Source organism: Drosophila melanogaster, chromosome 3L (genome assembly GCF_000001215.4).
Source record: "Drosophila melanogaster chromosome 3L".
Lineage (NCBI taxonomy): Eukaryota > Metazoa > Arthropoda > Insecta > Diptera > Drosophilidae > Drosophila > Drosophila melanogaster.
In genome coordinates this window covers 13,239,112-13,261,862 of record NT_037436.4, presented here as the reverse complement: position 1 = coordinate 13,261,862, position 22,751 = coordinate 13,239,112, and the positions used below count along the sequence as shown (strand labels likewise).

Below are 22,751 nucleotides of genomic sequence, written 5' to 3'. Positions count from 1 at the left end.
AACCTCATTTGATGTGGAGCACATTTTAGATAGAATCCGATGGAATCTCAGCCTCCATGAATCATGCATTGGATCGAATGCCAAATTATAGCACTGACCCACTGGAGAGCCGAGCAGAGCAGAGTAAAATATGTATATATATTTGACAAATTGAGTTGGAATCGATAAATAATAATTGAAGTCGAGTGTGCAGAGGCCAGAAAATGACTGTAGATTGAAGAGATACTATTGGGGGACGAAAGCGATGTAGACACTCTGTCTCGGCTCACCCATAAAAGCAATTTCAATAAATAAACAAATTGGGTCAATGCAACCGGCAAACCAAACAGGGAGAGAAATGCTCGCACACAAATACTAAAATCGAACGAAAGTATCTGCGAAAAAACCAAAAAACATTCGAGACTGACCAAATCCTCCTATTTTGGGCCTCCTATTAGGGTGAACCAAAATCGCAGCCACCCCCACTTTGCTCTCATTTGTTATGAGCTCAAAATGAGTGAGCCGAACTAAAAGTCATTTGGTCAGCTATTTTGAGCGAATTATGCATCCGAAAAAAAAAAAAACCGTTGACCATAAACTAGTTTTTGGCTCTTTGACCGGCTGCATATTAAAGTTTATCAAGCACCAGATTTGCATATTTAAACAAAATCATGTCGAGTAATCAACTTTGAACTATATAAATTTACGCTCCACATTTCCGACACAACAATCTATTTCATTGGGAGCTCACAAATAAAATCACGAACGAAATTTAAAATGCAAAATCAATGGGTAATAAATGCGCATAACGTTTAGCGTAATTACGGATCGGCAGCCAATGCAAACCCTCCACACGAATCTGTGTAAATATGCAACTATATATTTAAACACGCAGGAACGTTTCCCTTGATAAGCAAAGTAATTTTTTTTTTATAAAAATTTATTGCTAAGGTTAATTGGCTGCTGATGTTTGTGCGAAGCGTTGACATAATGATCTTTATTTATATATAAAGACACAAAGTTTAATCTTTATAAATTTCTGGTTTCACCTATCGCTGTTTCCACAGAAATCATGCATAATCTTAAAAATCCAAAGGTGCGCTTGTCGTTAAAGAGTGATTAATTTTAACTTTGAAACTTTTCAGGTGCCAAACAGCATTGCTAATTTGCATCTTTTGCGGTTGAATGTATCTTAGGTCTTTTGCATATGCTTAAAATTTGCAAAAGTTAGTAAATCAGCTTAGCTCGGAAGTATTCCTCCAATTATAATTCAATACCATATCTAGTATATATCTTCGGCGACTGTAGAACAGCGTTCGTTACTTTTGCCAGTCATATGTGATTTGGGCTAATTATACCCTTACTATTACCGCTAAGCCTCAAATGAGTTGGGCTTATCAGCGGATTTCCATTTCCTCCGCGTGTTTTTTGCCCGATATAATCTTCCGCTTCGTTAATGTCCGCAGCCTGCCATCCTGGCCATGGATGGGATGGCATAACTTTTATTTGCAGGCCATTAAACATTTAGGACCACGCCCCTTAATGTCACTAAAAGCGCTGGGCGGGGGGTAGCTTTGCATAAATCGATCTGAGGTCTGAGCCTGTCTCCGGCTATTTACTTATTTATCACAATGACCCAGCCCTATTCCCCTAGCCCATTCCCATCGAGGAGACCACACACAGCGTAATAGTTCCCGAGCTCGTCTCACTTTTTTTTCTAGTCCTTAGGCTGGTCCTCCATTATGCCGCTGTTTGCCTTGATAATTTTTCCAGGCGGGCAGAGTGAGACTCAAGTTGGTCAAGACATCGCTGCCTTTTTGTCATTTCAGTTGTGTTTACTAAGCGGAAACACGAAAAAATAAATATATATATATATGGGGCTGTGGGTATTTATATATGTATGTACATATATATTTGCACACCTCCCCCAGTTGCTAAAATAAGGCCTAGTTCTGACTTCCGACTCTCCAGATTCTTTCCCACTGCTGACTTCTGACGTCCAACTGCCGAGTGCTCCTAAGCAAATAATTTATTTATGGGCTTGTTTACTTGTTCCGGCTCGGGATCTGAGTCGGCTTCTTTTGTCATGTTTGCCAAGGGCTTAGTAGGTGGCAGTTCTCGAATTCGCTTTATAAATAAGAAATCAATTGATTTTATTTACAACTCTTAAGGCGCTTAGCCATTCGGGCTTTTCGGAAATTGAACCACTCTATGATAAAGTCGATTCCACATAAATATTGTTCCATCGAGTCCGGGAATTAAAAGCTGCTACTTTCGCTTTAATAAGAGTGTTTACATACGAATCCTGCTGCATTCGCATTGGCAAACGCAAACGCAGTTCGCAGTTCGCATTGAGTAATCAAATGTCGGATGGGTGCAAAATGTTTACTCCGGGGTTTTCTGGAAATAACTGGTTGCGAAGTGTTGAAAATTTATCTGCAGGGCCATGCAAATTTTTCCCTTTTATTTGGCACGCTTAGGTTCACTGCAAAAAAGGGGGCCAAACCAAAAACAAAAAAAAAAAAGCAACGAACGAGCGCGGGAATGGAAAAGGGCCAGCACAGTTTTCCATTAGCAAATGCAACCACAAAAGCTTGGCTGTATCTCCCCTGTTCTATATCTGCATCTCGCCTGCTCTCGCTCTACTAATTCCGAACCAATAATTTGCACTTAACTGCCAGAGTTTCTGGCTGGGTCCTCGTTCCTGGCTTCAGTTACTTTCATACAAAATTCCCTTTCATAAAACATTTTTCCCCGGTCCTTTCCTCTTTTTCCTGCCTGTTCCGCTGACAAATTCTGGCAGAAAGTTTGTGTTTTTTTTTTGAGGGCTTAACATTATGTGCTTGACTCTGTGATTCGAGTTGACTGCATTCGATGGTTACAAATATCCGACTGATGAAAGTCTATCAGCCGGAGCGTGAATCGAAGTTAAAGTTCGACTATCTTTGCATTTACATTTGCCATCTGCCATCGATGGGGCAGGAAGAGCGAACATAGCTAGGATTTCCGTGGCTATCCTGATCCATTTTGGCCCCCGACACCATACACACAAGTTATTATTTACTCTGACAATAGTGGAGTGTTCGGGGGACAGGATGTAGAGCTCCTCCAGCTCCAGTTTGCCACTCAATTGACGCTCGATGGAGTCCGTCGCCCATCCTTCCAGAATTTCCCCCGGGCTGTTGTCGGCCTGCCAAGTGTTGTCGTGTTGACTTGGCTCCCCAAACTGACTTCATCCCTCACACTCTGACTCTGACTCCCCTCCACTCCCGATTCCGTTCCTTTTTCGAGTTCCTTCTCCTTTACCATTTCAGTTTTCCACTTTATAGTTCCCTCAAGTCCACAGGGTTGTTCCTAGTTATTTTCATGTATAATTTTTACGTACAGAGGAAGAATCGATATTGAAAAATGTCCTCGTTTTCAAGATAGCTTGGCCAAAGAGATAAAAATTTTAAATATTCAATGCTAACCAACTAACTATTTTTGCACTAAAATCCACTCCTTAATATATAATAATAAATATTTCCAATAACATTTATATTTTCTCTGTGCGAAGCTATAGCTTCAATCATTCTTTAGTTTGCAATTCCCCCAACTTTTTGCATTCAAGTTCTCTAGAATTTGGCTTTGTTTATTTTTTCTAAGGACACTCCCACTTTTTTAAGGCTTAAATAATGGTTTCATCTTGATTCCAACCCATAATTCAAAGGCAAACGGCAGAAATCGAAGTTTGGCGTGGCCAAATGCATCTGGATGGCCAAATGTATCTAAACCAGCAAAGTGCTGTCCAAGGCCGGAGGGAAGTTGTATCTGCTGGTTGCTCGAACTATCTGTATCTGTCGGGCTTGTTCGCTCTTTCGAGTGGCGCTACGTTGACCATTTTTGGGTGGCCCCGCCAACGTTGTCGGAGTTTCAGAGTTGGGGGGTACAGAGTTGGTGTCTATAGAATCTATAGCCTGGAAGCTGCCAGCACGCGTTGATGCCGTTGTTGTCGTTGTGTTGCCCATAAAAAGTCAGACAAGTTCCAGGGCGACGCGTTGCCATTGCAACTTGGGATGGCTTTTTGTGGTGTTCTGCTTCTCCGGCTTGTCAAACGTAGCTGTTAGATACAATTACAGTTAGCTGAAGTAGCTATGCGAACGGCGGCACTCGTTTGAAGTCCGCTCGACCGCCTCCAGGTATGTATCTTCATCTTCATCTTCATCTTCTCGCATCTCACATCTCCATCTTTGAGTCAGTCATGTGCGGTCGCCAATGCTATTGGATACCAGTCGAGACTTTTTGATTTCCATTGTCTGAAGTGCAAAGATTTCTGCTCTGGTCGTAGATCTGCATCGGCATCGAGGCATGTGGAATTCGCTACATATCTAAATGGCTGGGAGGCGTGTGAATCATCGGATACGGTCGTATGGCCACTGGCAACTGGCCATTAAAGTGCGACAAGTGCTCGGGATCGGTGGAAAATTGCATAATTGCCATGTTGGGGATAATTGTCGACGATGAATCATCCCACGGATTGCCCGATTGCCTCGAAATCAAAAAGATGTAGATGCAGAAAACTGGTTGCGGATTAATGGGGCGTAATCAAAGGGGAGGTTCCAAAATTTGGCATAATTCTTGTGTTCAACGCTCAGTGAAGACATAACAAAAGTTAAAAGCTTTTTCCTCTTAGTCTGCCTGAACATAAAAACTAAAGACTTTTTAAATTTATATGATTTTCTTAATTTTTCCCGAACCTCATTTGGGATTTAAAGTATCTGTTACCGTGCATCGTTTCTGCCTCCTTACTCTAAATTATCCACGAATCTTTGCCTTTTTTGTTCTTTTTACCTTGATCTTTCCAAATCGCTTGGGTAAACATAAACTAAGCCAAAACAAACACACATCCTTAAAAGCCCTCAGAAAAGCAATTAAAGATTAAAGTCTTTCAGGGGGGAAAATAAAACCAAAGGCGCTGGAAATGGATGACCAGCACGTGTTAAGCTTATTAGGAACCCTGATTTCTTTTGCAACATGAAGCTTCGTAAGACCTTCCGCTCCAAACTCTTTGCAACCGAAAATTCAAGACATAAATCCCGGACTCAAAACACACAGCTTGGCAGCAGAAATGGCAACAACTAATAACCAATAAAAAGTCTTAAGCCTTCCTGAGCTCATAAATGTTATTTTCAAATACACAGCGGTGGTCGGGAATCAAAGGGCAGCCAGTTGTTGGTTCTAGGGCCACAAAATAATCCAACTACGTGTGAATGAGTGTAAGTGTAAGTTGGCTCCGTAAAGAAACCCATTCGAGTTGAAAAGCCCTTTTAATAAGCATTTTTGCCAGACTCGAGCAAAATAAAAATAAAAATAAAAACTTGCATTCGAGCGAGCTGCAACAAGTGGAAAACGAAGGGTCCCAGATGGAGTGTGGCAGGGTTAAGGAGAAACCACTTCAGCTGATGTTTGAGTGAATGAAGTCGAAAGATGAGCAGCGCAAGCCTTGGCCAATGATTGGCAGCAGAAAGAGTCGGCTATAGCGGTGTGACAGAGAGGGGAAAACGCCGCAGAACGGGCTGTAAAATAAAGCAACAGTCGGCGGCGGCAACAGTTGTTGCCTCAGAGCTGCGGTCATGTTGCATGTTCAAGATGACAGCCTGGCTGCCAGTAAACGAGGGCTGGCTTAAAAGTTTATTTAACAGCATAAAATAATTTAAAAACTTTAAAAGTTAAAAGTCTTTCTTTATGAGAAATCTTTAAAAATATCAAACTAAAATCATTGTGGATATTAAAGAAATTTGCTTTTTCAGTTAGGCACTTTAGTTTTGCAGAAGGATTTTTTGTACAGCTTTTTAACTAGCAATTTATATTAAAGCGTATTCTTGTTTATCGTAAGGTTAAGTAAGGACTTTGTCTTAAATTTATAGGCACCTAAAAGAGGATGTGCAATGGAAAGAATGAGGTTAACTGTGATATATCGATATCAATCACCGATTCGCTTTTGCCAGAACTTGCGAAGCCACCCGTTTATCAATTTAACTCAAGGCTGGCAGACAGGCAGTCAGAGCTGAGAAGTCAGGCCCGGCCGGCTGGCAAAACGCTGCAATGCAGTTGAACTTTTAATTTGATGAATGATATACATTTGTCTCGAGTGCGAGGCAAACCGCCCCGCGGCTGCCCCTGATCGTAGTACCCTCTTGCGTTAACCCTCTCGCAGGCCTTGGTATGCCACAGAGATTGCCGCAAGTCGGCCGGTAATTGTTGTGGACTGCAGCTGGAAGGGAGGACAGTGAGTCCGTCCAGTCCAAAGACCGATAGCCTGGAAATATTTGCACAGACAAGCTGCAAGCTGAGACCACTCCACACACATGCTGCTCTTTTCTCTCTGTGTGCTGATCTGGATCTCGACTTGACTTGGGCTATATAATTTTGCTTAGCTGCAATTATGAGATGTGCGGGGCTGATCTTGAACCAAACGAGCCAGAAGAATTGGTCGAGGAGGGGTGCTCGCTCACATGAGGAGAAACCTGAACTGCACCGGAAGCTTCGTCTTCTGTGCGCGGGTCTTTTGTGAATCAAAAGCAGAGCAGAGCAGAGCGGGCAAGAAAAAAAAGAAAGAATAACTCGTTCTTACGGTTATCTGTTGGTTTTACAAGTGCCTCGAGTGCTGCAGAAGATTCTCCCCCGGCACCATTCTTCTCCATGCGTCTGGCAGATGCCAACATCCAACATCCAGCATCCTTAATTATGACAATCATCTCAGCTTGATGTTCATTTCTTGACTTGCTTTTCTTTTTCGCGGCTGCTGATCGCCGATCCAGATCGGTTGTATCCGCAAGTGAGTGTGTGTTGGTATGGGGTCACTTCTCGATATAATCGACTTGGGAGAGGAAAGGCGAAAGATCGCAGTAAAAGATCTTTGGCACAGTTTTCGAAAACACTTCGGAATGCCGTGCACAGGGGGTTGATTTGGGTTGCTCGCCGCCAAGGATGGGAACCAGGTGGGGGAGATTGTTCTTTTGAAGGTATAGGGAGCGTGAGAGCTTTTTGTTCTGGGATTCCGGATGACTTGGATAGGTTGGGAATTATGACCGCATGGGGCTGATCGCGGAATATATAATTATATCCAAGGGATATTTATTCCAGGGTTATATCCCTTATTTTTCGTCAGCCCATGCAATTATCAAATATATTACTCCCTGAGACGTAGCTAACTTTAAGTGGCTGGCACACCATTATAATTCCAGTGTTAAAGGTCAACCCTTTCTCTGACCTCTGACTCGACCAGAATTTTCCAACAGATCACTTTCGTTTTGGGTGCCTACATGTGTACACATAAGACCCCAATTACACAACCAACTGATTGATTATGCGGCAACAGCAGCGACAGCTGCGCAATTAAAAGCTCGGCTTTCACCCTAAGGCTTGTTTCCAGTGGCCGGCGAGCCACTAATTACTTTCACTGGACCAGGGCCCGTCATCAAATCCAACTTGCAAATAAGCCAAGTCAAAGTCAGAGGCGCAGTTACAACTCGAGCACGCAGCCGGACTTTGGTTATCATCGTCATCATCATCGCAGGGGGCCAAAAGGTTAATACGGCAATTAGCCAACTTGGCCAAAAGAAAGCCGAATGAGGGAAAAAAGTTAGACCAGCAAAGTCGAAACTCTTTGACAATTAACAGTGGCATAGCTTTCGTAGATGCTATAACTTTCAAACGCGATTAGGGTCGATGAGCTGCCAACTGAATCCAAATCGACAGGTTCTAACAAATGATGCTTCTCTCTCCGATTCTGTTGTTTTTTTGTCTGCTGAGGATGAGCCAACGATTGAAGTTTTGAAAGTATCTCAACAGGTTCACGCCTCGCATCTATCGAAATCTCAGGCACACATTAAATGTAATTTCGAACGAAATATGGACAGGGAAGACAACTGAGGCCGAAAGAAAACCTTTCCAGGCCGAGTTCCACTTGTCGGTGGTACAACAGAAATTTCCAACAGTTTTTCAAGTGTTTACGATGGGTAGAGTAGAGGGCATTGGTTTCGGTGTGATTACCGCAAGTAAACTATCTCTCGCAGCTGGATGTTTTCGCTGTTTCGTTTCATTTGTTGGGGGGAAACGAGCTGCCGGTTTTCATATGTAACCCCGTTTTTGTTTTCCCTTTTTCGCTGTGTTTTATGTTTTTATGAAGATGAATTTCTTTTTTATAAGTGATTTAGACGTGCCTGCCCCGTTCAGAGTCCCCCTGCTGTTGCGTAGCTCCAATTACCTCGCAACTCGGTTGATTGATTCCGCCGCAACGAGCCGAGTTCAATATCAAGGTAAGTTCAGCTTCACTAAGCCGACAAACAAGCTAATCCGAAATCGAGCACCTTTTGTCACAAGACCCAACAGTACGTCATCATCGGTTTACCTTCAATCGTAGCCAGCTTACAAAAAGTAAACCAAACCGAACTGATACCGATGGAGAGCCGGATGACAAATCCGTTCAACTAGTGGCACTTGGTTAGATCTCTTAAGAGCTGTTACACCTGTCGAGTTGCTTCTGCTTACATCAATGCCAGCATCCAAATCTTTATCAGCGGCTCATCATCATCATTATGTGCGGCTGGCATTTGCATACAATTCCCATCGATGCGCATTTCCTATATACTATAGTATAGTATAGTATATCATTTACCCTATCGCCAGTGACAATCTGTTGGGCATAAATCAGGGGGCCGCATCTCGGCTTAGATCTCTAGTATATAAATTTAAATTAGCCAAGTTAAACTTTTACCTCCAGTCTGGCGGCGGGCAGGTGATTTAGCACATGGAATATGCAAAGAATCGCTTGCTTTGCAGGTGTTTCAATGCCAAAACGAGTTTACATGCGACTTGACTTATTTGCCTGCTAATTTCTGGTTATTTATGCGACCGAAGCCGTTGGAAAAAGTCAAACAATAGACGTCTTTTAGCTTTTTAGGGTGGGGCCGCAAGTTGGTTTTTGGCCGATTTGTTTGTTTTTTTTTTTTCTGTGAGCGCGCTTTTTGGGCTGCCTTTTCGTGAGTCCATTGTTTGCCCGACAACATGACAATTACACGTTAAGAATTTTCAAAAAAACAAATTGCGTTGTCAGCTTTTGGCTGGAAGTAATCAGCATGGCAAATTATGGAATTATTTCCACCTGAAATCGAGCGCCTCAAGGTCGCCGCTATAATTCATTCCACTTAGTCAAGTGCAGGTTTGGATTGCGTCTAAGGTGAGCTCAGCCGAAAACAAATTTTGTAAAAAGCAAACGAGAAACACAGATTTTAGCAAAGTTAAATATTTGATTATTTTTATGATGATGTCAGGTAGTAATTTCGATGTCATTACCCAGAAGCTTTAATTTGGCAATACTTTTTTTTTAGATGTTTATTTACGCATGAATATTAAGCAACGCAAACGTGTACTGTTCAATTGTTTTTTTAATAATCAGAAAATATTTCTTTAAAATACATCGAGTGAAGCTCTTAAAGTAAGCAACGAAATATTCACTTGTATTTTATCCATTCGAACTTTGTCACAATTGTGAGGCCTATGCGCTTAATTTGTGGTTGCAACCCATGAGATACTTTTAGACTGAGTGGCTTTTAGCCCCAGGACTTCCAGCGACGGAATCCTCTCAACAGACTACAAAGGATACTCCAAAAGTTGTCGTCGACAGTTTCGGTATTTTTAAAGGAAAAACTTGGATGAGAGGAAAGGCCTGTTTGTTATTTACCGACAACTTTATGGCCACATGTCGACGACAACAACAACGCCAAATTGTCATCATAAACAATGTGAGTAAAGCAAAAAAAAAAAAAAGCCACGATTTTGTTGCTTAAATTTCTGCCTCTCGTCGGTTTTGTTTTTTTTTTTTTTTTGTTGACGCGCATGTGTGAAAAATAAGCAAGTTTCCCGAGCTCAGCCCCCAAGTAATGTGGGGGGTGTGGTCGTCAACGAATTTTTTTCATTTGGATTTTTCTTCATTCTGTTATTTTTTTTTTTGCGCTGTGTTTTTGTGGGGAAAAGCGCCGCCACGGCGTCTATTTAATGAAGTGCCAGAGCGCCAACGATTTTTGGGGACGTATGCGCGACTCTACATTTTTTTGTGTCCGGCGAGGATAGTGTGAATTTTCACATCAAGTCGGCTGCAGTTTTGGGCTGGCTGGCATTCAGCGATTGCACCAAGTTGAGCCGAACTGAGCCAAGTTGAGTTATCTGCTGGGCTGAAGGTGCCAACGGCCCGGTTGACAGGTGGGTGGAGTTTCACTTGATTTAAGTACGGATTGAATGGGGTTAACGTTGGGTTTATGTTCGAGTCCAGGGCACGTTTAGTGGCATTTGGTAGCCCGTTTTGAAGCACTCGAACACAAAGTCCACTAAGAGGCGATTATGTCTTAATTATAGGGAGTAGTTAAGTGCATTTTAAAATGTGTACTTAAGACTTTTTTTTACGCATCTCATAGTTATGATCTCGCACTTAACAAATATTTCCCAACATTACCAGATCTTTGCCTGCCCAATAGCTTTTAAATCCCTCGAAAATAGACTAAAATGCTCCAAAACAGTCTGACACATGTGCGAGATCATGGAGAATTAACCTAAGCCCCCGTTTCGAAGCTCTTTTAATCCGACATATAGTATCGTATCGATATAGCCAAAGCCCATTCATTCGACCACTTACCCGCTAACACATGTGTATCCAATCACTCCCAGCCCCACTGACGTTCTGCCGGTATAATCTGTAATGAAGAGCAAACATATAAATTTAATAAGCTGTCACATAAATTTTCCGCTCTCTCATGAGCACTTAAATCTATATACTAGAGCCGGCACCAAAAAAAAAAAAAATCATTCGAGCTGAACACTAAATTAGATAGAGAGCCACCAGAAAAAAAAAAGAATTGAAAGCCTAAAAATAGCGGACAACAAAAGCAAAAACAAATGCAGGGGGAATCTCGAAAACAAATTAAATCCACTTAAAAACCGTTGCCAATGGCAAAATGAAAATGTTTTGGCATCTGTTTCGATTTAAAGGATTGTGTGGAAACTGAATACTTTCCCAAGAACGCTGACTAAGTGAAAATTAATAGTCGTAGAAACGAGAATTGGAAGACCAGGGGAAAACTTTCACTGGAAACTGTAACAAGAAACTTGAAATGACTTTTTGAACTGTGAACCATGAACATGGAGTTATCGATGGCCCTGAAGTGCCGCGGATTGGAGTGTTTGGATTGTGTGTTGTTCGGTCAGAGCGAGCAAACATCATAAATATTTGAAATGTGTCTCCGTAACTGACACGATGATGGTTCCATCGGGGGATCTTCGACAGAGCCAGCATGCCACATGGCAGCAACAACATTTTGACACACTTAAGTGTCGGACAGCCCCCATCATCAGCGGATCGCATCCCAAACGATCCGATCCGATGCGATCCTCAGCCAGTTCGAAGTGAAGAAGCGTAGATGTGCGACTATAAATTTGGAAATTATGAACATAATTCTTCATTAACAGCGCGCCTCCGTGTTGCCATTGATAAATTGGAAAATGCGATAGAGCAGAGGCGTCTGTGCCGACTCCCCACCGATTTTCTTTCCTTCCGAATCTGAATTCGAAACGAAAGTGAAATGTGAACTGCCCACATTTGCTTTCGTTTTATGCGTCCAGCTGGTGGGTTGGCGAACGGAGCTCCGGGTTTTGGGATCGGGCCCAATGGTCCAGTGATAAATTGGCGATATTACGGCAGCAGATTATTCAAATTTCTGGCCGTGGGCGTTAACCCACAAAAAAGGCATTTGGAGAATGCCAAACCAGGCCAGAGATAGACCCATTTCTGATAGTAGTGCCCGCCCGGCGATTGTTTGGCATTCAAATTGAAATAACGTGATTTTTGTGGTCCACTGGCCGCTGGTCGTTTATGTTGCAGGGTAGGTGGTTGACATAGATTTTCCGCTCACTGTAGCTATTGTTTTGCGGTTTTGCGCAGATTTCTGGGCTTGACTGAATCGAAACGCACTTTTTTCCGCTATCCATTATTTAGTGGGCGTTGGCGCGACTTTCTGACAGTTTAGTCGTTTTTTAGGGCCTAATGCCTGGGGGAATTTAATGGGAATTGACCACTAGTGGTCGAGGTGGTTTTGTTATTATTTTTGAAAAATATTGCTTTGGTTTTGCCCAGCCCTTTAATTTAAGTTGTTTAATCATTTTGCAGATACAACTATGGTTATATTCCACTGCTAAATAATTTCCTATTAAAAAAAAAAAGTTTAATACACATCTCCCCGACGGGGAATTGAACCCCGGTCTCCCGCGTGACAGGCGGGGATACTAACCACTATACTATCGAGGATGTTGATTTCAATTTGTCAAATTCTACTCATAGACATAAGCACACTTTTTATCTGAGAAATGAGAACTTTTGTATAGAGAAACTAAGCAATTTTAAAAGCCCGTTCTCCACTCGCTTGCGACAACTTTAAACAATTTAATTTACAGATTTTGTTGTAATTACTAATCTGGATTTTTCACATATCTTATACATTTTCCACCGCAATCAATTGATTTTAATGCGTTTGCAGCATAGTAATCGCCATGGTGCCCCACTTTATGGAGCATACCAGAGCGCGTTCTCTCTTTTTTTTCTGAGGCCCCAGAGACCAGCCGTGAAGTGCAGTTGGGGAGTGGGTCTGTGCCACAGCGGTTTCGAAATCATTCCCACCTCATAACAGCCACCACCAGGTGAGCCACCTGCCCCTGCTCCCATACTCACCACCCCTCCACACACCAAACCGAATCCGCATGCAACGCGTTCGGCTTTCACAGCCCAATTCACTTGCCGCAAAAACCGCAAGGTGCGTTGTTATAGTTGCTCAAAAGCATTCAAAGCGAAAAATGCCTGCACAAAAAAAAAACAAAGGAAAAGCAATTACGCAAGCAAGATGGATTGCAACGCGATCTATTTCGCTATCTCTACAAAAAAGAGGATCAATAAAAACGAGCGTTGCAACACAACAATTTATTCTACCACATATACGTCTTGCAATATTTTAACTTCCTTTAAGCCTCTAAAAAGTTTTAAAAAAAAAAGTTGTCATTATTGATTTTATTTTTAATTTCCGTGCTTCACAAATATTTCCCTTAGCAATCTTTGCTTTAGCCATCAACCCTACAGAAATAGTTTTCCTCTACAAATTCTGATGTTTTAAATTCCTTAGATACAGAAAATTTAAAATTAGCAAATAAAAATTAGAAAAATACCATTTCATGTCTGGGCGAAGGTGTGTCATCTGTGGCGAGGAGCCACCGGCAAAGGATGCGAAGGGCAACGAGGCGTATGCATATCCCAAGACGGAGGAGGAGGCCAGGATCTGGCAGTCCAGCATGGCGGCCAAGAACTGCTGCTTGGAGAGCATTCAGAACCAATGTTGCGTCTGCGTGGAGCACATACCCGATTTTGTGAAGCGGGCCAAGAAAATCGGGAAGAGGCTGCGACATCTGGAGCGCGAAAAAGAGAAGCGCCGCCATGAAAAGAAGGATGGCGAAGGATGCAAATGTCCGGATGATGGTAAGCCTGGTCGGGAACGTCCATCGGTTAATGTTCTTCTCCTAAATGGAGCTTCGTTGCCCACGTATTGCGGCAAGGGACAGTCCTGTGTGGATTTGAGACCACTTCCAGCTGAAGAAGGCGATTCCGAATTAAAGATAACCAAGAGGCTAGATTCCAAGGAATCGGACACGGAGGTCTTTGTGCAGGAATCCGAATTTAAGGACACCGGCAGTAACTTTCCCGATATCGATGGCACCGAGGTCACCGTTCTGCGCACTCCCATGCAAGAGGATGAGCAGCTGGAAGAGGAGATGCAGGCGCTGCAGGAAGCGGAACAGGAGCAGGATCCGAGTGTTAGGTCAGAATAATCATTGCCTTTGTGTCGATTATTTTCTACTTTCTGTCACTTTAGGCGGCGGCGCAACAACTGTCTTCCAGGATGCACGGATGTCCTGCTACTGGGCCGCGGGCACCATACCACAGACGAGTGTCCCTGCAAATGTGAGCAGTGCTCGAAGCCGTCCGGCTTGCCACAGGACGAACCCGGCTGTTATCCAGAATGCTGTCCGAAATCCCATACGGACTACTTCACCCAACCGCCATGCGGGTGCGAGTGCGAGCAGCAGGTGCGGCGTGAACTCACAAAGGTCATTAAGACACAGGGTCAAAGGATTCGGGAGCTGGAGGAGATACTGTGCCGGCAGAACAATCTACGCAATTGTCTGCAGCGAAAGTTGGACGAGTTGTACTGCGAATTCGGCCGTTTGGATGAGGATGAGGGTGATCGAACGCGATTAACTTGTCCGGGCAACCAACGTGGTGGCCCTGACTGTGCTGGTGTGTTGCATCCAGCTCCGACACCACCTTCTCCAGAGCCGATGTTGCAGCTTCCCCCAAAACGAAGACTATCTTATCGTCGGTCAGTGCTGCGTAAGGTTAATCGCGAGGTGGACCTGGTGGAGACAGAAGCGGAGCGGACCGAGTTGGACGAGGATGGAGATCGGGTCCACTGGCTCGCAGAGAAGAGAACCCAATCCGAGAAATTTACCCGTCGACCTGTGTGGATCAATGAGCCACGGGAGGAGGTGATGGAGTCGGAAAGCAGGATGGCGATTCGATTTGGAAAGAACAGCACCTACGTGGTTCCCGATAAGTCAAACCATTCCAATTTGTCCTACTCCGTCTCCGATTCCAGCCACTCTTTGCACAACAGAGCCCGCACTTGATGCGCCACTTGAAGCGCCACCCAATGTCATCCGTATCCCATCCGTCCCATATACCCCTATGCCCTTTTGGATCTTCCCGTGCTGTGCAATCATATGCAAATACAAATATATACTCTTTTTTCCGGCTCTGTGCAAATGTTTTAACCCAAATATTTTGTAGTCATGCAACATTTATGTAGACAGGCTGCAAACAATTTGCAGCTGAGTGAGCGACAGGGCACTGAAAAAATTCATAGTAATAGTAAAAAAAATTCCAAAGTACAGATGTGAAATTCTTTTAATTAACCAAAGGGGTTTTCTAGAATCAATGCATATTCAATCTTTCATTTTTTTAAGCATTTTATAGGTGAAAAGTTATGTTTCCAGTGACTGGGAAGGCAGGAAAGTGTAGAGCGAATAAAACCCATTCCCGTACTCGATGCGAACCACTTGAACACCCCTCGCCGGCGACAGCTGCGTGCAAATTGTTGCCATTTTATGACATTTCAGTGCAAACGAATGCAGCTGTCCCACCTCCGCCCCCTCGGCACTTTAAGCCACCCCCCACTGCAATTTAGGGAGCAATTTTCGCTTACTATTCTAAATGTTCATAAACACATTAAAATGATAATTAAAAGAATTTCGCTCTCTTTTCATTTTTCGCACATCAGCGGCAAAGTTAATGCTGCAATTTTGCGTCTGCATTATTTATTTATTATGTATGCAAATGCATTTAATTGCATGGCGCAGGCAGAAAGAGACAAAAACGGAACGAGCGAGAGGCAGATAGCAGAGGAGCTGCAGGCGAGGCAACGTCAAACAATTTGCATATTTTAGCATGTAATGAAATTTGTAATAATTCTGCAATTAATTGCGTACGTGTCCTTGTTTATAGCCCACGTAGCAGTTCAGGATGTTCGGTGTCGAGTTTCATTTTCAGCTTGTGTGTGGGTTTTTGGCTTTTCGCCCCCAAAAGGGCCATGAAAAAACAGCGCAAAATAGTGTGCCGTGTATTATAGTTCACGTTTTTTGTGTATGTAAGCTACCTTTATTAAATCCACACACACATATGTAGAACTGTGTTGTGTCAGATTTCTATAGATCTCACTTAAAAACCATTGATAGACAAAGATACTTGTTTCCAGCTAAATGATTTAAATGATTGATTTTAGATTATTACAAGGTATTAGCAATTAATAGCTCTTATTTTTCATTTAATAATTAGTGATAAGCAAATCTTGATAATGTCATATGTAAGTTCCATATACCCCTATCACAGATATTTGTTAATGTTTTAATCTACCCCTTTGCAAGTGTTTTGCATACTCTCAGCCCGTTTGCATTTCGCAATTATGTTTTCATAAATATTTGAAACTAGCAAGACCATTACAATTGAACATGGCTTGTTCAATTTTTCGAAATTGCCACATTTTAGGAGCACATTTTGACCTGCACTTGAAAAGTGGGAAAACAAAGCAATCGACTGTGAATCCACCCCTGATATTTGCCAAAAGTCCTTCATTGGCGGCGGCTGCTTTACAATTTGCGTGTTTACAAGTAAATTTCCAACATGAATATTTATTTATTTTACCATTGCAACGCAGCAAATGGAGTTGTGTGTGTTGTGTGTTGCTGTGGCAGTGCATTGTTGTTGCCAGCGGCTGATGTTGTTGTTGATGGGTTGTATACCTTTGGCTAGGTGTTCAACATGGTCTTGTTGTTTTAATCCCTGGCCCGCAACCCATCGCCGCCCATTGAAATCCACCCACCGAAGCCACCTTAACCCCTTGGTGGATTTTCAATAACAAGCTGCCAGGACTGCCATTGCCATTGTTGTTGTTGGTCATTTTGTTGTTTGTTTTTAATTGTTTTGCATGTTTTCATTTCATTTGCAGTAGAGTCGCATGTAAAAAGGGATTCGGGGGAGGGGGAGGGGGGAATACGACACCGTCATTATGGCGAGAATAACAACAAATATTTATGCTGATTTTCATGCTACTTGGGCGCTTAAAAGTGTATTTAAATTTCAAAGATGTCAGTTGGGCTGCATTCGATTGCCCATCTGACAGGCATGTACTTTGATTTTCATTTCGATTTGATGTTTTTCAATTATGTTAAGGGTCCTGACACCCTCCCCCCGCCAGTCATCATTTGTTAGCCCGATTTCGTTTTTTTCTCATAGCTGTTTTTTTTTATATTTTCGGCAGTTTTCATGTTTGTTTATTCTGCAATTGTCTGGACGGCCAGACAGACAATAGATTTCAAGGATGGTTTCATTTCAGCTGCGTCCATTTGTGTTTCATTTTCATTTCTCCTTTTACGGCTTGCAATAATCATTTGGCGAGCAAAGGAAGCGGAAGCCCAAAAGGGAAAAAGGAAGCGGGCCAAAAAAAAGGAAAAGTGCCAAAAGGAAGGTCTCATAAAATTAGTAGCAATGACTTTAAAGCGCTGTTTTCCACCACTCCATCCCCATTCGATGTATCCATTCATTGCCGTTTTTTTTTTCTAGGTTCTTTGATGATGATTTTTTCATTAGTTTCGCGCCGTTTGAGGCCGCCAATTAAAATAGAAAGAGACGACGACGTTCAATATTCGAAATACATATATCCCGACATTTCTACAAGCATTAATAGAAAAAGTAGTCGGTACACATGGAGAATTTTTTATATGTTTTTATACAAACAGTTTGGTGTAATATGTTCGCTAATAAATGGAAATTAAGTTAAATGGTTGCAAATTCCGAGTTATACCATGAGTTTTGGCTTAATATTCAGCTGCCTAAGTACATGTTTTATAGTTTATATGAGTCTTGCATAAATATATCCATTTTTACTGTGTAGCGGGATAGACATGCCGTCATGATGATAAATGAGCTGTGGCGTTAGCTGAACAGAAATGCGTGCTAAATGTTATAATTGCCGCCATTCATTGTGGCTTACGATTCGCGGGAAATCGAAAGGAACGAGCCATGTGCAAAACATTCGAAACGCTTTGAATGAGCGGCAATTTCGTTAATTTAAAAGGTTAAACATGCTGTTTGAATTTAGCGAAATGTGAGAGAAGTATGACAATGCTAAGAGCATGACAAAGCTAACAACGACTGTGCCAACTTTAAAATGATGCCTTGCGAATAATTTAAATTCAGCCATAAATTTCCTCATAATTTGGCAATTTCCAGCGCTCTTCCTATTGAATTTCCTGCTACGTTTGCACAAACAAGCAAACTCAGCTCTAAGAGAATATAAATGCCATTCTGAGTTTTTCCTCGGCTTTTCCTCATATATTTATCCGGCAGTGCGGAATTGCGCAACAAAAATATGTACGCATGTATGGTGGTGTATCGGGAAAAACACAGCCAAAATAAACCCTTGAGAGGAAAATAGACGAAGTAGAGACCCTGAAGGATTCGCACACAGAACAATAAGGACAAGGACGGCCGAAACGAACGGAACTCAACGCAACTCGAGAGCAGGCAGAATAATAGTCAATAAAATATTTGCACGAAACAAAAATCATTCAAGCGCATCTTGGTACTCTTATTTCAATACAATCCGCCCAGATAGAAAAAGGAGGGCTTACGACAAAAAAGTGGCCCAGGCATTGAAATAACATTTGGCGAGTGCAAAAAGTTCCTCAAGTGCAGCAGCAGAAGCAGCAGCAGGAGCGGCATCATCCGAAGAAAAAGATGACAGCCAAGGAGAATTTAACAAAAATAAAAGCAAATACAGACAGTCCTGGGAAAAGAGGCAAAAAAAAAAACGGAAAAGAAAACAATTTTCAATGTTTTTGCTTCTAGTTGAGGACGCCTTATTCAATGCCAGCGGTGGGCGGCTAAAATGAAAAACAAAAAAAAATCAAAAAAGAAAGCACACTTTGAGCCAAGTTACTTGAGAGTTTCAGTCACAAAAATTTTTACCCATGACTGGACAACAGTGGCGGCAAAAAGTGTTCGACCTTTCCCAGCAAAACAAAGCAGGAAATGGCTGCCAGGATATTGACAATGGCGAAGGCGGCCGGGGGCGTGGCCATGGCCGCTGTGCATCCAGCGTGAAATGCGACAACCCTGGCCGGCGAACAAAAGCGAGATAAAAGAGTTCGCAGCCATTTAAAGCGCATCTTCTTCAGCCATAGAAAAGTTTCAAATTTACTTCTCCCACTTGTGGATCCTTTACTTACTCACCCCAACCATTGCGCCCCCCTTTAAGCACTTGAGCTACTTAAGGACATTTTAGTTAAATTTTATGTCGATTTCCGTTGGACTCAGATTTCAGTTTGCCAATCTATTGGAATTGCGGTCGAGCATCGAGGGAAAAAAGGTCAAGCCCATTAAATTTATAATGCGCTGGAGAGAGAATCAGAAACCCAGCAAGGACAAAATGGGCGTGGCAGCTGTGTCCCGTGTGCGTAGGAGAGAGCCTTAAGTAGGTCAGTTTTGTCTGTCATAAAATGCAATTGGAGCGCATAAAAGTGCCCCGCGAATCGCAAGTGAAATGTCAAGTTGTAAATAAGCAGGACAGCGAAAGGGGGCGTAGGGTCGAAGGGCGTGGCCGGTTAAGGGATCTCAAGGAGCTGGTCCTGCGACGGGCGTTGTCATCAAGTGTCGAATTGACCCAAGAGGTTTGACGTTTGATATCTGCAATCATGTCAATTGAGATGGGCTCAAAGGAGGTTATTTAAATCGAAACGTTGAAACATGGAAGTAAAGGAAAGTTTTACTAAAATGGAAAATTATCTGAAAAGGCTTTAAAATAGCAGTTGTATATTTTTATGCGGATCTTTCCAGACAAATTCGTTTAGTTACGTTTTTATTTATTACGTATATACTTTGTATGTATTGTATGTATTCCGCATACTTTTAAGTTCAGACTAAAATCCTTCCATCTGCGAAAAATCCAAATGCTTCCCAGTCACTCGCTGTAGAATCATTTGAATCAGTTATCTGCTCGCTGTCCGCACTATCTGCACTCAAATTCCCCGACACTTTCGGGCCTTTGTTACTATGCAAATGGGCAAACATTTTGGCTTAAAAGCTTTGTTACGACCACCGCCGAATAGCATCGCGTACTTGGTCTAGACGTCTGTTCAGCCACTTCAATTTGGCCCGAAAGCCGAACAGAACTGGGGGCGTGGCAGCCCCCTTGAGTTGCGATTACGGCCATGATCCGCATGGCCTGGGCCCCTCCTCTCATAATTGATATTCATATGCAGCGCGGATGCCGTTTGCTTGCATCTCATTAGTGGCAGTCGCTGAATCCCGCATTTATCCTTATGTGTACCTGGCTCTTATAAATAAGCACATAATCAGGCGACAAATGCGGCTGTGGATGCCACGTGCATAAATAAATAAATAATTTGCAACAATTTCCATAACTCGGTCTGACATCTCCACTAGGCAGACCTTCGGCCACATTGCTCCCAAGTGTTATGACTAACTTGGCTCTTTCCAACGGATGATGATGATGATGATGTCAGTTGCCAGCCTGGCAGCCAGCAAAAGCAGCAGCCCAACCAGTCAATAAACATAAATATCGGACTGAAGATGCTGCAGATGGAGCATCGTTAAGTGTTTGGCTTTATGGCCAAAATGGGCGAGAGACTTGGCGGCCCGGCTTGGACTTTAATTAGCGCCTGGCCTGACAATTAAATAATATTTTCGCCAACTCACAGCTCACAGCTCATCCCCACTACCTCCCCCCCTCCCATCACTACTGTGGAGCCGGCGACTTGTTAACTCGCTGCCTGACAGTCTGCCAACAAGTTTTAATTACAACCCAAACGACAGTGCAAAAATGAACATAAAAAACGCTGAAATAAGACGAGTAGGAGATGAGCAAATGATTAAGTCGAGCCATGAAGATACCCTATTTTTTTTTTAAATGGAATAAGTGGCTTTGCAAAATTGCTAACCAAATGAACTGAAATAATATTCCTATTTTTATTACCATTTTTGATAGCTTTTTGATTTTGATTTGTGCTGCTTAAATGATGACACAATCTGACACCTAATGAAAAAATGTACAACATAAAGTGTAGTTTTTTACCATCGAGTTTTTAGCTGCCAAGTTTATGGTATAAACTTAGTTCTATCAAACTTCAGGCTTCACTGAGTTTAATGTGATCGTTAATATTAATAGGGAAAACAGGCGAATGATATAATAAATGGTAATTACCAATTTTAACGCACTTTAAATGGTAAACTGAGTTTGACATCAAGTCCTTAAATATAAACAAGGAGTTTTAAAGCTACTAGAAATAACCGGCTTATCAATATAGTTGGGTTACCCATTTGATAACCACGTCTGGAGCAAAAAGTGTCCCCTGGCCAGTTAGTTTTTGATAGTCGCTGGCTTGTTTTAATGACTCCAACTAGCCTGCAGCAGCATCCAACTTTTTTTTATGGCTATATGCAAATATTTTTTAAACACAGTTTATGGTCCGTGATTGTTATCCGGCTCTAGGTTGGTTGGTAGTCGGTTTCGCATAGCTTTTGTTCAACTTTTATGGCTCCCTAGCCCTACATGCCCATCTACACCCCCTTTTTGGCCAACTGAACAGTGGTGAGGTCAGTCCATCTTCATTGCTGATGACACATTTCTGATATGTCGCTAATTTGAATTTGAAAATGAATCGAACGGCAGCCCTTTTATTATTTATTTATTTATTTATTAATGCCATCTAAAGAATTTATGACATTTCAGGCGTTGTACAATTTTCCGGTTTCGCTTTGATTTTCATTCTCGTTTTCGAGTGTTGATTGCTCGCCTGACATATTGACTTGCATTTTGTCAATAGCGTTTTGTCCCATTTGATTCGATTTGATGAAGGTTGTTTCTATTAGCGCCCATTAAACAGCGGAAATTTAAATCAAAGTCAACAGTTCCCCACTTTGATTTGGGCAGATATTCTATTGCTGAGAACATTTTTCGATGGAATGTGGTGGGGGAAGGTTGACCATTGCAAGGTTCAAATTAAATGGAAAATGTTGAATCAGTCCCATTATGTATTAAGCCATATAAACATGATACATTTTTCAACAACAAATATTACATGGCAACTATTTGCATATTTAGATATTAGATATTCTAGATGAACAAACCAATTTAATTAAATCCTTTGATAATTTTTAATATTTCCTATAGACTTTTGGGATTACATCGGAGCTAACAATATTTTAGGGATTCGTTTTAATCGAATCACCTCATTCCGATAGCTCCACCCTGGGCAATTACTTCAACCACCTTTTGCTAGTCTCGCCAATTAGTTGACCAAACCTGAACCCGATATACGAAGTTTGTTTTATCAAGTATCTGGAAGGCACTCAAACACTCGATGCAATTTAAACAAATATATGCAGACACTGCCTCAAAAGAAATGGCGCACACGCCCCTTTGCTGGGCGTGGGGCAGGGGGCGTGGCAGGGAGGTGGTAAGCGATAGCCCAGACAGATACTTTATGCCGTACGTGCCAAACAAAACTCCACAGCCACTGACCCATCCAGTTATTGAAATGCAAAAGCCAGAAAGGAAAATTGCAGTAGCGAAGACAATTTTCCTGGCACGCAAAGCGGTGCTGGAAAACTGGAGGATGGCGAAAATGCAGACAGGAACATGGATGGACCCATGTGTGCATGTGCATGACTTGGGAGACCCGCGATCGCAGGACTGGACTGAACGCAAACCTGGACCAGGATTGGATTTCTAATGTGCATTCGGTGTCTGCCGTCAATCCATTAAAAATCGTACCGGCGACAACAAAAACAGCATCAGCAAATGCGGCACGTACGGTTTTTATTTTTTTGGTGTGGTCTGGACTCCTCTCCTCGGTTTTTCACGGTAGATAACATTTGTATTTAAAAGACACTTTACGGATTGCTTTCGAGCGCCAGCGAACCGGTATGCTGCCCAACTTCTTGGCTGTGCAACCATTTGTAGTTTATCGGTGGCGAATCTTGAGGTACCACCGCCCGGTATACAAGCCGCATGTCAAAATGTCAATTTTTGTTTCGGTTTCTTTTCCCCAGTGCGCTGTACGCT

The 22,751-nt window shown here is 42.4% G+C and overlaps 2 protein-coding genes and 1 non-coding gene across 6 annotated transcripts in view; 1 reads left to right on the top strand and 2 right to left on the bottom strand.

The window, feature by feature from the left end:
• The window catches only part of caps (capricious), a 50,951-nt gene that overhangs the window by 17,780 nt on the left and 10,420 nt on the right, over nucleotides 1-22,751 (bottom strand). For all 4 annotated transcript variants that reach the window (NM_079332.4, NM_001043139.4, NM_001316462.1 and 1 more), the window contains exon 3: nucleotides 10,652-10,709. The gene's annotated coding sequence lies outside the window, so the exon portion shown is untranslated. The remainder of the gene's footprint in view (nucleotides 1-10,651; nucleotides 10,710-22,751) is intronic.
• On the bottom strand, nucleotides 12,245-12,316 carry tRNA:Asp-GTC-1-10 (transfer RNA:Aspartic acid-GTC 1-10). The gene has a single exon. It is a non-coding gene; the product is annotated as a tRNA-Asp (tRNA).
• On the top strand, nucleotides 13,161-14,999 carry CG32119 (uncharacterized protein). Its single transcript, NM_168539.2, has 2 exons — nucleotides 13,161-13,871; nucleotides 13,926-14,999. The coding sequence occupies exons 1-2, from the start codon at nucleotides 13,231-13,233 to the stop codon at nucleotides 14,737-14,739; spliced, it is 1,455 nt and encodes a 484-aa protein (NP_729879.1). The 5' UTR covers nucleotides 13,161-13,230; the 3' UTR covers nucleotides 14,740-14,999.